The 15,102-nt window shown below is 39.3% G+C and overlaps 1 protein-coding gene across 3 annotated transcripts in view; it reads right to left on the reverse strand.

Annotated features, from left to right (window-relative positions):
* LOC115212001 (tetraspanin-5-like) overlaps positions 1–15,102 on the reverse strand; it is a 181,429-nt gene that overhangs the window by 84,609 nt on the left and 81,718 nt on the right. For all 3 annotated transcript variants that reach the window (XM_029780785.2, XM_029780784.2, XM_036503062.1), the window contains one exon: positions 12,311–12,505. In XM_029780785.2, coding sequence (XP_029636645.1) covers positions 12,311–12,505 — 195 coding nt within the window. The remainder of the gene's footprint in view (positions 1–12,310; positions 12,506–15,102) is intronic.

Below are 15,102 nucleotides of genomic sequence, written 5' to 3' on the forward strand. Positions count from 1 at the left end.
ACAAAGAAGGTTCCTCATTGGTAATTGTGTTGGACAAAGTGATACATACATATGTCAGCGATATATATATATATATATATATATATATATAGGTGCAGGAGTGGCTGTGTGGTAAGTAGCTTGCTTACCAACCACATGGTTCCAGGTTCAGTCCCACTGCGTGGCACCTTGGGCAAGTGTCTTCTACTATAGCCTCGGGCTAACCAATGCCTTGTGAGTGGATTTGGTAGACGGAAACTGAAAGAAGCCCGTCGTATATATGTATATATATATATTTGTGTGTATGTTTGTGTATCTGTGTTTGTCCCCCTAGCATTGCTTGACAACCAATGCTGGTGTGTTTATGTCCCCGTCACTTCGCGGATCGGCAAAAGAGACCGATAGAATAAGTACTAAGCTGACAAAGAATAAGTCCCGGGGTTGATTTGCTCGACCAAAGGTGGTGCTCCAGCATGGCCGCAGTCAAATGACTGAAACAAGTAAAAGAAAGTAAAAGAAATATATACACACACACATACATTCTGTAATGTGGTTGGTGTTAGGAAGGGTATCCAGCTGTAAAAACCCTGCTAAAACAGACTGGTGTCTAGCCAGCTCCTGTCAAACCATCCAATCCATACCAGCATGGGAAATAGGTATTGATGATGATGATGATGATGATGATGATGATGATGATGATGATGATGTATGTATGAATTAAATGTAAACACAGAGACACACAAAGCAATAAAACATGAGAAAAAGGAATCTGATTCTTGCTTTTTATATTATTATTATTATCCTTATTATTACTATTCTGTATTTTCTGTTTTTGCTTTTTGTCTGTGAACACTTTTACATTTAATATATACAAATATATTCTTTGAACAACTTTAGCTTATTAATAAATCATATATATCATTTATGTGCATCTGGGCATCTATGTGGATGCATGTGAGTGTGTGTTTATGTGTGTGTATATATATATATATACACATCATATACAAATACTAGATTGTATAAGACAGTGTGCAATGTTGACACAAATATTCTAACAAAGATGTCAATATTCTCTCAATGGAGTTCCCCAAAGTACCAATGAACTTGCACTAATTATGCGCATATTAACAACACAATTACTTCTTAACACTGAAGCATATGCACACACAGACATATACATGTGTGTGTGTGTGTGTGTGTGAGTGTGTGTTAATAAATCTATCACAAGAAAAAGCACAAAGGACTTATGGAATGATTCAGTCTTTGGTGCTGATGGAATATTCACACCAGCTGATCTATATGATCAAGATGATAATGGAAGAGAGAAAATGAAGGAAGATATATATATATATCTATATATATATACACAAACACACAAACATATATATGAAACAGAAGTTTTTTTTTTTTCCTCCTTTTTTTTAAATAGCATAACGGAAACTTGGTAAAATAAGGAATGGAAAATAAAGATATCTTTGTCTTTGTTTTCTTTTTCTTTTCTCGAGTGTTTTCTTTTTTTTTTCTCTGTTTTTTTTTTTTAATGGTAAGATAAAACAAAGAGACAAAAAGATGACAAATACCATTAAATAAGATCTGTGAACACTGAAGTAACTTTAAAATAAGTCTCGTTATTAACTTAAGTTATTGATCAGGTCTTATTCGGTGGAGAAAAGCGAGACTTAATTTATGCATGAATAACAAAAATTCATAGTAGAGACAAGACATTCATTATCGTCATAATCCTCATAACTTTTAGTAAAATAGTCATTCAACTGCTGCCATCGCGTAATCAATAAAAAAATAAATTATAAATCTTTTTGATTGGCAAACTCATCTAAGATGAACCAGCAATTTCATGATACAAAACCTTTCATTCTAAAATTATATTGAAATTTCACTCTTCATGGTTATACACAAAATTCTTTTATGTTCTGAACCCCCCCCCCCCCGATTAATAATGGGAAAGTTAGTTATTTACCCAAACCCTTCCAAAATTCTTGATCATCTTCAAAATAAACGAAACAAAGAAATGACTTTTTTTTTTTAGTATTATGGTCATGAAAAGGTTTCCAAGCAATATTATGTATTTTTTTTTTCTTCTTCTGAAGCAGAAAAACTACTTAAGGACATCTTGAGGTCTACCACTACTACTACTACTACCAATACCACTGCTCATTTGTTTTTGTTTTATGTCTGTTTTTCATGATAGCATGGGTTGATCAAAAATACATTTTACAACAGGATGTCCTTCCTGTCACTAACCCTTACCTGTTACCTAATCTTCTGTCTTTTACTTCAGTCATTAGACTGCAACCAAGCTGAGGAACCCCCTTGAACAATTTGTTTTAGTCGAATGAATTGACCTCAGTACTCATTTTCTTCTAAGCCTGGTAATTATTCTATTGGTCTCTTTTACCATACTGCTAAGTTACAGGCATGTAAACACACCATAATTGGTTGTCAAGTAGTGGTGGAGGATAAACACAGATACAAAGACACACATGTAGATAGATAAATGCAATGGGCTTCTTTTAGTTTCCATCTACCAAATCCACTCAAGGCTTTGGTTGGCAGAAGGCTATAGTAGAAAATACTTGCCCAAGGTGCCACCCCGTGGGACTGAATCTGGAAGCGTGTGGTCGGGAATCAAGCTTCTTACCACAAAGCCATACCTGTGCCTAGTAAAGAATGTTTCTTTTATTCCACTTGCCCTGAAAAATGCAGAGCTAGGGGCCAGTTTTTTGACAGGAAATTTCAACTGATTTCACCTCTGTTTTGTCTTTTTTTAAGGTCTGTGCTGTCATAAGAGATGGAAAGAAAATATTCACACACACTTTCATTCACAAACACATACAATAAGTTTCCATGTACATTCTATCTGCCAACATTCTATCTGTTCAACTTGAAACTATAATAGAAGACGCTTGTCCAGGTCCCTCTACTGTCATCTATCTACAACATAAAACCTAACACCACAAACTACTCCCTTAACCCATTAGCATTTAATCCAGCCATTTCAATGACAAGGTTTGGGGTTTTAATCAAACTTCTTATACAACCTTGCCAGGGCCCAGACATTCTATTATTCAACCCTTTAGTATTCAGATTATTCTGTCATATTTATTTTGTTTTAAATTAACCATGCATTATCTTGTAGTTTAGAGATTTCAATGATGTGATTGTTTAATTGAATGATGTGAGTGTTTAATTATAAAACAATATGAATAAATAAGCATTACATTTGACAGAGTAATCTGAATTTTAATGGGTTAAACCTCTAGCATTTAAACCAGCCATATCTGGCCAAAATATTCTACTTGATTTATGTTCAAACTGGCCAGATCTGGCCTCTCATACTGACCCGAAAATCATCATCATCATCATTGTTTAACGTCCATTTTCCGCACTAGCACGGGTTGGACGGTTCGACCAGGGTCTGGGAAGCCAGGGGCTGCACCAGGCTCCAGTCTGATCTGGCAGTGTTTCTACAGCTGGATGCCCTTCCAAACGCCAACCACTCCGCGAGTGTAGTGGGTGCTTTTTACGTGCCACCTGCACAGGTGCTAGGGGAGTCCGGCGTCGGCCATGATCGGTTGGTGCTTTTAACGTGCCACTGGCACGGAAGCCAGCCAAGGCGGTGCTGGCATCGGCATGTTCAGATAGTACTTTTTAAGCGCCACCGGCACAGAAGCCAGTCGAGGTGGTGCTGGCATTGGCCACGTTCGGATGGTGCTTTTTATGTGCCACCGGCACAGAAGCCAGTCGAGGTGGCGCTGGCATCAGCCACGTTCGGATGGTGCTTTTTATGTGCCACCGGCACAGGTATCACAACTACTATTTCCATTGATATTTAACTACATCTTCGAAATCTTGAAGCTACAAGATTATGCATGATTAATTCAAAACGATGTATGAATAAAGAAGCATTGCATTTGACAGAGTAAACTGAATGTTAAAGGGTTAACACTGCTACTATCTCTACTTCAACACTACAATGCCCACAGACAAACCACTAGAAATATTGGTTTCAAATTTTGGCAGAGGGCCAGCAAATTCAGGGAAGAAGAGGCTAAGTCAATTACATCAACCCCAGTGCTCAAATGGTGCTGATTTTATCGACCCCCAAAAGGATGAAAGTCTAAGTCGAACTTGGCAGAATTTGAACTCACACTAGAAATATTGCTATTATCAGCCAGAACTACAAACACCACCTAACAACAATAAGGTCAATACATAACAAAATAAAATTATTATTTTGCCAGCCTATGTTAACACCCAAGAGGATTTTTATTTCTTTTGTTGGTCAATTAATTTTTAATGGGATTTCATCTCCTCAGTGTGTGTGTGAGTAGACACAGTATGTAAAAGTGGGAGGAAGCTGACAGAGATGTTCATAATAATGTTTGTGACTGATGACAAATAATGGTGATGACGGCTACATTTGCTGCTGCTACTGCCACCACCTCCACCATCGTCATCACAGCTATAATCATCATTTTCTTGTCATCAGAATCTTCAGAAATGTATGTGGGTTCTGTGTATGTGCATACATGCATGTACACACACACACACACATACAAATTTCTTACAAGAAGATAATTTTTTTTCATATATCTACTTTCATTCTTTGCAATGAAGGGTGGCTGAGAGGGAAGTGTGGAGAGGGAAATGCATTTTTTCTTTCTTGCATTCACAAACAAGTAGACATAGAGGGAAAAAATGACACACACACATACATACAAGCAGATACAAACATAGAGAAACCAACCTACATACACACACACACACATACATACACACATACATACAAGCAGATACAGACATAGAGAAACCACACACACACACACACATACATACATACAAGCAGATACAGACATAGAGAAACCAACACACACACACACACATACATACATACAAGCAGATACAAACAGAGAAACCAACCACACACACACACACATACATACAAGCAGATACAAACAGAGAGAAACCAACCTACATACACACACACACACACACATACATACATACAAGCAGATACAAACATAGAGAAACCAACCTACACACACACACACACACTAGAATGTTTCAAACAAACCAAGTCAGAATAATCATACTGTAAAGTACCAGCCATCATAGAAATAGCAAATTGCAGTTTGCTCAGGATTTTTTATGGGATTTTTTTCTCTCTTTGAGTGAAATGAGATAAGCATGGTGGGTGTTTGACTGATTACAATGCTTAACCTACAACTCTACATCGCCTACGAGACACAAACACAGAACTAACCAATACAAATGTGATCTTTTTAGCTTTTATTTGTTTTAAGTCATTGGATTGCAGACATGCTGGGGCACTGCAGACATGGAGGGTTTAGTCAAGCAAATCAATCGCAGTGCTTTTTTTTTTTTCAAAGTCTGGCACTTATTCTATTGGTCTCTTTGGCTGAACCACCAAGTTACAGGGACATAAACAAACCAACACCAGTTGTCCAAGAGGTGGAGAGAGACAAATGCAACCATGCACGTACACATGTGTATGATATCTACATACAGGCTTCCACACAGTTTCTATCTACTAAATTCACTCACAAGGCATCAGTCGGCCTTATGGCTATAGTAGGAGACACTTGTCCAAGGTGCCATGTCATGGGACTGAACCTGAAACTACCTGATTGCAAAGCAAACTACTTAACCACAGAGCTGTGCCTAGAACAAAGATACATGAAAGATAAGGGCTTCATAATCTCAATATTTTAAATAACTCTAAAAAATCTCCCAAAATTCAGCAATTCAAACAAATCCTGCTATTAACACTGGAGAGATCAAATGACCACATGGGTTGGTGCTGGACAAACACCTGAGAGGTGAGCAGTTCGTACAAGGATATGCACCAGCACTGTGTTACATATGTGCTCAAGATAATTAAATATCAATTACTATGACCTTCTGGCTCCAGATGGTTATAACATCTACAAGAACCTTCAATGGCCTACAAAATTCACAGGTGCAGCCTTCTATATTAGCATTTAAAAACCCCAGTTTCTCAGCTTTAGCATTAGATGAGCAGGTATTTAAAGCGTCAGTTTGGATCAAATCTCAGTTTTTGATCAGGTCTTTTTATCAAGAACACTTCATATTTTTAGGGATTGCACCTAAAAAGTTCCTCTCCCAGGCTGAAGTTTGGGTAGGATTGTTTGTAGAAGACCAGCAGTCACCCATGCATACCAGTCTCCCCTCTACACGTCACTAATGTTGTCCAAAGGTAAAGCGAAGGCCAGCTTAGCACCAGTGAGATCACAACTCATTTCTTCAACTAAGTGAACTGGAGTAATGTGAAATAAAGTGAACACAACACAGTCCAGTCCAAGAATCGAACTCACTACCTCACAATTGTAAGCCCAATGTTCAAACCACTGATCCATGCACCTTCACAAGAAAAGTGATGTTTGCTACTACTGTCCAAGAGATCCTAGCCTCTGTTTAAAGAGAGTGAGAATAAGGTTTAGTTGCCTAAATTGAGTATTTTCAATGACTAATATCTAAATACAAGTCTTCCTACTAGACAATGCAGAATTTAGTTGTGTAAGAACTGCATAAAACACCTTGTTTGCTTTTCTGTCAGTTTTGAGATATCTGGAAGTTTTAGCATTGATTGCAGCAGAGAGCAATGAAAAATTGATAATATGTAAGAACAAATCTGTCTTTTTATCTTTAATTACTCTTTCAAATCCAATTTTCTCCTTGCATTGCTGGGATAGTTTTTATTAGGAGCAAGTGTCTTCAGAGAGTGATCCCAGATATATCTTACTGCTAACGACTCAACCATGAAATAGGATTGGAATCCATCCCTTTGTCAATCAAACAAAAAGGAGCAATCAAAGTTATATGCTTTGCTTGGGACAGTACAACATCTGTAGTAATACTTGAACTTACAACCATAAGGTCAGCAGTCCAGCACCTTCAATTCACAACAAAACAGCATTCTTATAAGCAGAAGCTTTTGGCATCTCATTACAGACCTTAGGGTCTGAAGAACAATTTTATAATTATTTTTGCTGCAGGTGCAGATATGACTGTGAGGTTAGACAACTCACTTCCCAACCATATAACTTCGGTTTCAGTCCCCCTGTGCGATACCTTAGGAAAATCATCATCATCATTATTTAACATCAGTTTTCAGTGTTGGCATGGGTTCGATGTTTGGACAAGAACTGACCAGCTGAAGGGCTGTTCAGGCTCCATATCTGTTTTGGCATGATTTCTACAGCTAGATGTCTTTCCTAACACCAACCACAATACTGAGTGCGTTTACACAGCAATGGTACAGATGCACAGGAGTGGCTGTGTGGTAAGTAGCTTGCTAACCAACCACATGGTTCCGGGTTCAGTCCCACTGCGTGGCATCTTGGGCAAGTGTCTTCTGCTATAGCCCCAGGCCGACCAATGCCTTGTGAGTGGATTTGGTAGACAGAAACTGAAAGAAGCCTGTCGTATATATGTAACCCATGCTAGCATGGAAAGCGGACGTTAAACGATGATGATGATATATATGTGTGTGTGTGTGTGTGTGTGTGTGTGTGTGTGTGTGTGTGTGTGTGTGTGTGTGTGTGTGTGTGTGTTTGTGTGTCTGTGTTTGTCCCTCTAGCATTGCTTGACAACCGATGCTGGTGTGTTTACATCCCCGTTACTTAGCGGTTCGGCAAAAGAGACTGATAGAATAAGTACTGGGCTTACAAAGAATAAGTCCTGGGGGTCGATTTGCTCGACTAAAAGTGGTGCTCCAGCATGGCCACAGTCAAATGACTGAAACAAGTAAAAGAGTATACAAACATGTCTAGGCTGTTTGTTGTTCAATAAACTGAGAGAGAATTACCTCACCTGGAAACAATTAGGGCTTGGTGACAGGAAGGGCATCCAACCATAGAAAAGTCTGCCCCAACATACTCTTCATCTGACTCATGCAAGAATTGAAAAGCAGATATTAAAACAATGATGATGAACATCAAATCTGCAGTGGATGCTTCATTGTGTATTTAGACCAGTGCTTTTCAAACATTCCACTGGCTCGGGGAACCCCTGTGCAATAATTTAATAGTCTTATGCACACATATCTGCACAGGAAAATTAAAATTACTGCCGATTTTAGCAGTTTTGTAACTTCTTGCGGAACCCCTGGACTGTACTGGCAGAACCCTAAGGTTCCGCGGAACCCTGGTTGAAAACCATTAATTTAGACAATGCACTTAGTTCTAGGTCAGCCAGATATTAGGGACAGGCACCCAATAAGCTGGCAATCTAGGACCAGTTGGGCAGGACATATTACTCCAACACATACTACCTGACACTAATAATTCTGGCAATTCACTGCCTTGGAATGGTTCTGTTTTATTGATCCCCAAAAAGGATGAAAGATAGAGTTGACTTTGGCAGGGATGGAACAAACACTGCATTCCACTCAACACTGATGATTCTGCCAATTCACATGGCAACGTTAGCTGAATTACAGGGAGAAGAATCAAATTCACCCATACTACTTCCTTAACTCATGAAACTGAAACAAAAACATGCTCTTAAAAATCCCTTCTGAGCTTAGGCACAGGAGTGGCTGTGTGGTAAGTAGCTTGCTAACCAATCACATGGTTCCGGGTTCAATCCCACAGTGTGGCATCTTGGGCAAGTGTCTTCTGCTATAGCCCCGGGCCGACCAATGCCTTGTGAGTGGATTTGGTAGACGGAAACTGAAAGAAGCCTGTCGTATATATGTATATGTGTGTATGTGTGTGTGTGTCTGTGTTTGTCCCCCTAGCATTGCTTGACAACCGATGCTGGTGTGTTTACGTCCCCGTCACTTAGCGGTTCGGCAAAAGAGACCGATAGAATAAGTACTGGGCTTACAAAGAATAAGTCCTGGGGTCAATTTGCTCGAATAAAGGTGGTGCTCCAGCATTGCCACAGTCAAATGACTGAAACAAGTAAAAGAGTAAAGAGAGTAACTCAGAGGAGATTAATATATGAGTTTGGAGCAGAGTAAAACTGAACTAAGCAGCAACCCATGTATATCTGGGAGATCTTAATATACTGTAGCCTTTTGTATTGTTGTTGTTCTTTTTTCACACTTCACATCCAGTAGATTTATAACCACAGGTGCAAACATGATTGTCTGATAGAGGAGCTCATCTCACAACCAAGTGATTCCAAGTCCAATGTCACTGAGTGGCACTTACAGCAAGTGCCTTCTATCATAGTCTCAAGATTACCCAGGATCTTGGAAGTAAGATTTGGTTGACAGAAAATGAGCAAAAGCTCATTGAATGTGTGTGTGTGTTCTTTATGTTGTGTCTTTGTATCCTGCTACTTAATAGCTTAGCAAATAAAGATCCATACAATAGGTACCAATCACAAATAAGTATTAAGGTCAATAATACCTGGCATGGCTATAGTCCAATGACTGAAACCAGAAATAGAAAAATCAAAGAATAAACTTTCCAGCTGTGACCATCTATTTTTTATCAGAATGTATCTTAGACTACATAATCCAATCATTATCCTCATCAATGACAATCCATTTTCCATGCTAGCATGGGTGGGACAATTTGACAGGCGGCGAGCTGGCAGAAACATTAGCACGCCGGGCAAAATGCTTAGCGGTATTCCGTCTGCTGTTACGTTCTGAGTTCAAATTCAGCCGAGGCTGACTTTGCCTTTCATCCTTTCGGAGTCGATAAATTAAGTACCAGTTACGCACTCGGGTCGATGTAATTGACTTAATAACTATGTCTGTCCTTGTTTGTCCCCTCTGTGCTTAGCCCCTTATGGTAATAAAGAAATAGGATCCTGTGAGTGCATACTCTGTTACTCTCTCCACTACCATTCTCTTATCTCATTATATATTTGTTCTTCTCATCATATTTTAGCTTCTTATGTCATCTTGCCAAAATCCATCATATCCACTTTTCTATTCTTCTTTTAGTCATGGAGGCCCTTTAGGCTTACAAGCTGCAAGGCCACCATGGAAAAAAAAAAAGCATCAAGTATTCCTAACATCAACTACTTTACAAAGACATGGTACAGTTGTCCCCCAACTCATCAGGCTCTTTTCAAACTGTATAACTCTTCCAGCTTGGAAAGCAGATGTAAAATGATGTACACCATATAGGCGCAGGAGTGGCTGTGTGGTAAGTAGCTTGCTAAACAACCACATGGTTCCGGGTTCAGTCCCACTGTGTGGCATCTTGGGCAAGTGTCTTCTGCTATAGCTCCGGGCCGACCAATGCCTTGTGAGTGGATTTGGTAGACGGAAACTGAAAGAAGCCTGTCATATATATGTATATATATATATATATATATGTATGTGTGTGAGTGTTTGTGTATGTGTGTTTGTCCCCCTAGCATTGCTTGACAACCGATGCTGGTGTGTTTACGTCCCTGTCACTTAGCGGTTCGGCAAAAAGAGACCGATAGAATAAGTACAGGGCTTACAAAGAATAAGTCCTGGGGGTCGATTTGCTCGACTAAAGGTGGTGCTCCAGCATAGCTGCAGTCAAATGACTGAAACAAGTAAAAGAGTAAAAGAGTATATAATAAAGACAACCAAAAGGGTTGATATCAGCTAAGATAACTAGTTGCAAATACTACTTTGAAAATACCTTTCCAACCCATGGCATCATGGAAAGCAGATAAAAAAGACAATGAATAATGATGACACATACATATACTACCTGAACAAGTACACATCAACTACTACACAAAACACACATTAGTCCCACACATATCCACATGTCCATATGCATACTCAAATATACACACACACACACACTCTCTCCCACACATATGTACTCACTTGCCCCCATTCACACATCACACTCACACACATGCTTGTGCACCTTAGTTCGTTGGGGTCACCATTATGATTATTATTATCTCCCTTTCATTCAGCCTCTTTTTTTTCCAGTCACCTCACCATGTTGGACCATTGAACTCTGCACATTTTTTCTCTCTCCCTTTTTTTCCCTATCTCCCCAATTTTTTTTCACTCTCTCCCCATTTTCCTCCCTCTTAATTCTTTCTGTTAAGAGCATAGGCTTGAAACATAAAAGACTATTCCATTTTTCCTGAATGTTAAACTAATATAGTTGCTTGTTGTTCCAACACCTGTTTTCATCTTTTGTCTTCTGTAAATTTGAACTATATATCATCATCATCATCGTTTAACGTCCGTTTTCCGCGCTAGCACGGGTTGGACGGTTTGACCGGGGTCTGGGAAGCCAGGGGCTGCTCCAGGATCCAGTCTTCCTAACGCCAACCACTCCGCGAGTGTAGTGGGTGCTTTTTACGTGCCACCTGCACAGGTGCTAGGGGGGGTCCGGCATCGGTCACGATCAGTTGGAGCTTTTAACGTGCCAGCAGCACAGAAGCCAGCGAAGGCGGCGCTGGCAACGTTCGGATGGTCTTTTTATGTGCCACCGGCACAGGAGCCAGTCGGGGCGGCGCTGGCATCGGCCACGTTCGGATGGTGCTTTTTATGTGCCACCGGCACAGAAGCCAGTCGGGGCGGCGCTGGCATTGGCCACATTTGGATAGTGCTTTTTATGTGCCACCGGCACAGGCATCACAACTACTTATATATATATAAGATTATATAGATATAGTGGTTGGCCAAATGCATATGGTACATTAGTGGACAAAGTTCAAGTTTTCACTTGCTCCACTTTATGCTATTGGTTTAAAGGCATGAATACTCCAACTTCCATACTTCCATCAATTCACTCCCTGAAATCAATATAGAGATGATCACCCAATGATGGATAGGTACAATCACAAAAGAACTGACACTGTTATATCAGTGCATCTGATAAATCAATAATTCAGTTATGGTAATCTATCGAAGTAGAAAGTAATATTTAGATAGAAAGAAGATGTGAGAAAATGATAGGAGAGAAAACAAGAGTTGGAAGGAAAGAGGAAAGGAGAAAGAAGAAGTAGTCATCAGGAGAAATGGAGAGCGAGAGAAACAGAGAGATGAACAGAAAGAAAAAATAGAAAATAGAAATATAACCAAAATTGTGATGGTAATGAGGACAATAATGAAAGATGATGTGAAGAGAAGGAAGACAGATAGATAAAAAGGATGTAAATTAAAGGAAAGCAGAGAAAGAGAAAAATAAAACCGATGAAAGAAAAATAACAGAGAAAAGTGCAAGGGGAAACTAGGTCAAAAATGAGAAATAACATAAAGATGAAGAAGAGTAGAAGAGAGAAAGAGAGAAAGAGAAGTTGAAACGGAGGTTGTAAGAGGATAAATCAAGTGAAATTAATATATTTTTTTTTTACTTACAATCAACAACAAAACAGTGTTTTCCCTGAGTGCTCCAATACATACTGTGAAACCAATAATGAACATGACCCCACCAACAATGATGAACAGAAGGGCTGGGTCAAGGGCAACGTTGGTCAGTTTGCCAATGTTGTGGAACATATCCTTTTCCGTCCATGCCCACAGTCCAATGGCACATAGTGCACCGCCAATCAGCTGCAAAGAAATAAGAAATGAACACTTGAAACAATTACTACACACAACAAATTACAGCATATAATACACTATTACTGCATATGAAGGGGTGCTGAAAATCTTGTAAACAAGCATGATGCAAAGATTCCGAGGTGCCAACACTGCACCAATTTTCAAGATGGCACACTGTATAAAAATAATAATAATTATAATTCAGGTTTCCCACCCCACCTCCCCTCTTTCCCTTCCCATATGTATATGTATAGATATTGGAGTGCCCAAAAATATATCCATGTACATATATATAAATAAATATATCTGTGTGAAAGTATGTGTATGACTGCATTTGTTGATTGGTGTATGTATGCATGTGTATGTGTGTGTGTGTATATACACACACACACACACACCCACACACAAAGGTGGCGAGCTGGCAGAAACGTTAGCATGCCGGGCGAAATGCGTAGCTGTATTTCATCTGTTGTTACTTTCTGAGTTCAAATTCCGCCGAGGTCGACTTATCCTTTCAGGGTTGATAAATAAAGTACCAGTTTCACACTGGGGTCAATGTAATCAACTTAATCCCTTTGTCTGTCCTTGTTTGTCGCCTCTATGTTTAGCCCCTTGTGGGTAGTAAAGAAATATATATGTATGTATGTATGTATGTACATATATATATATATATATATATATATATATATATGAGGATTCCCAGAGATGTATCATCATCATCATCATTTAACGTCCGCTTTCCATGCTGGCATGGGTTGGACAGTTCAACTGGGGTCTGGGAAGCCAGAAGGCTGCACCAGGCCCAGTCTGATCTGGCAGTGTTTCTACAGCTGGATGCCCTTCCTAACGCCAACCACTCCCTGAGTGTAGTGGGTGCTATATATGTATATAAACATATGCAACTGATTGTATAGTTGTATAGGTGTGAGTGTATCTGTGTGTACATATGTGCATGTATACATGAATATATGTAAGGAAGGCTTTGTGGGTCTTTGAAATACAGAACAACAGAATACTGAAGGTTGGATAATAAAATTTCACATGTGCAGCCTAACATGAGGAACGGATCAAAACAGATCAGACAGTACTAAAACAAACATCCGATACATCCAATACCACTCGTAGCAGGCACGCAGAAGCACATTAACAGCAAGCGGAATGAAGCTGCCGACATCTACTAAATTCAAACGAGGAAGATGGATGTGTTAGCATCGAAGTCAAAGGTTTTTAAACTAATGGAGACAGCAACTGAATGTCGCTTGAGGGAATACAACGGGATCCCATTACACAGGTTGCATAATAAAATAGCTGAATATATGAAGAACTATGTTGTATGGGAAAATATGTAGTGATTAAAAAATAACTGTCCAACTGAACTCCTTTTTGTTGACTGTCTTATTCAATTTTACTTTCACACATGACGAATGCCTAAATCTAGACTTGGAAGTATATCATAATACTACTGGCTATTTGATAATTCTAAGGATGAATGAGCTCTATACTGTACTCTGCTACGTTCCTAACGGAATATACTTTATATATACATATATATATGTATATACAAATCAAAAAATAAGCAACAAGAATGAATCCAGTAATCTTTATCTGTATATTTACCTTCCCTAAGATGTTATTAATTGATTTGGAAACTTTATATTATTAGAAAACCTATATAAAATTAGCTGAAGATTACTCAGGGGCTAAACACAGAGAGGACAAACAAGGACAGACAAACGGATTAAGTTGATCATATCGACCCCAGTGCGTAACTGGTACTTATTTAATCATATGACCTTACAGCAGCACCCTCTCCAATGAGGGTTTGACCATAGTATGTAATAGTTAACAGAGCTATCTGAATTTAGCCTAAGGCCCTGTTGAAAGACATGGGGGCAGCATGACATCATCCTCACTAGAAACACATCTGAAGACCATCACAGCTTGGTGGGGAACTTGGTTTTCATGATGCTCATATCACATCTTACTGCATTGACAGTGTTCACAGAGTATTGAGCAGCAGTCATGATGTCAGCATTTTGAAACCTGGTGACAACTTGCTGGGGCTGCCTGTTGGAGCCCATGCGGCAGGTATTTAAAGGGAGAAATTTGACAAGACAGTCAGTCACTCGCTGACGATACATCAAAGAGGCCAGGGAACAGAAGAAAGAAGAATAAAGAAGACATGCACCCAACACCAGAGCTGAAGACACCTCCAAAAGGGGAGGCACCGCCACGCAAAACGGTAGAGGAGTAGGGGCCGAAACCGGACGTGGTTCCTCCTGATGATGTCTTGAGCTAACTGGATCCTATAAAGGAGCTGTTGTGGTAGTAGACCACGAAACACGGTTGTAATTCCTCCTATGATAATGGTAATTCTTTTCCAAAACTCAGACAATTCCCAGTACCCCGTGCCTGTTAATTCTTTCTCCCCTACAACTTTAATCCTTATGCTCTCCAACTTCATTGACTATTCTTTAATACATCAGATTGTTCCTGAATAAAGGGGACAAAAAAAAATCAAATTTAACCCAAATACCCTGTATATATACAAACACACATACACAAATAAACATTATATATATAAATATATACACACACACACACAC

The sequence above is a fragment of the Octopus sinensis genome, linkage group LG5, assembly GCF_006345805.1.
Source record: "Octopus sinensis linkage group LG5, ASM634580v1, whole genome shotgun sequence".
Lineage (NCBI taxonomy): Eukaryota > Metazoa > Mollusca > Cephalopoda > Octopoda > Octopodidae > Octopus > Octopus sinensis.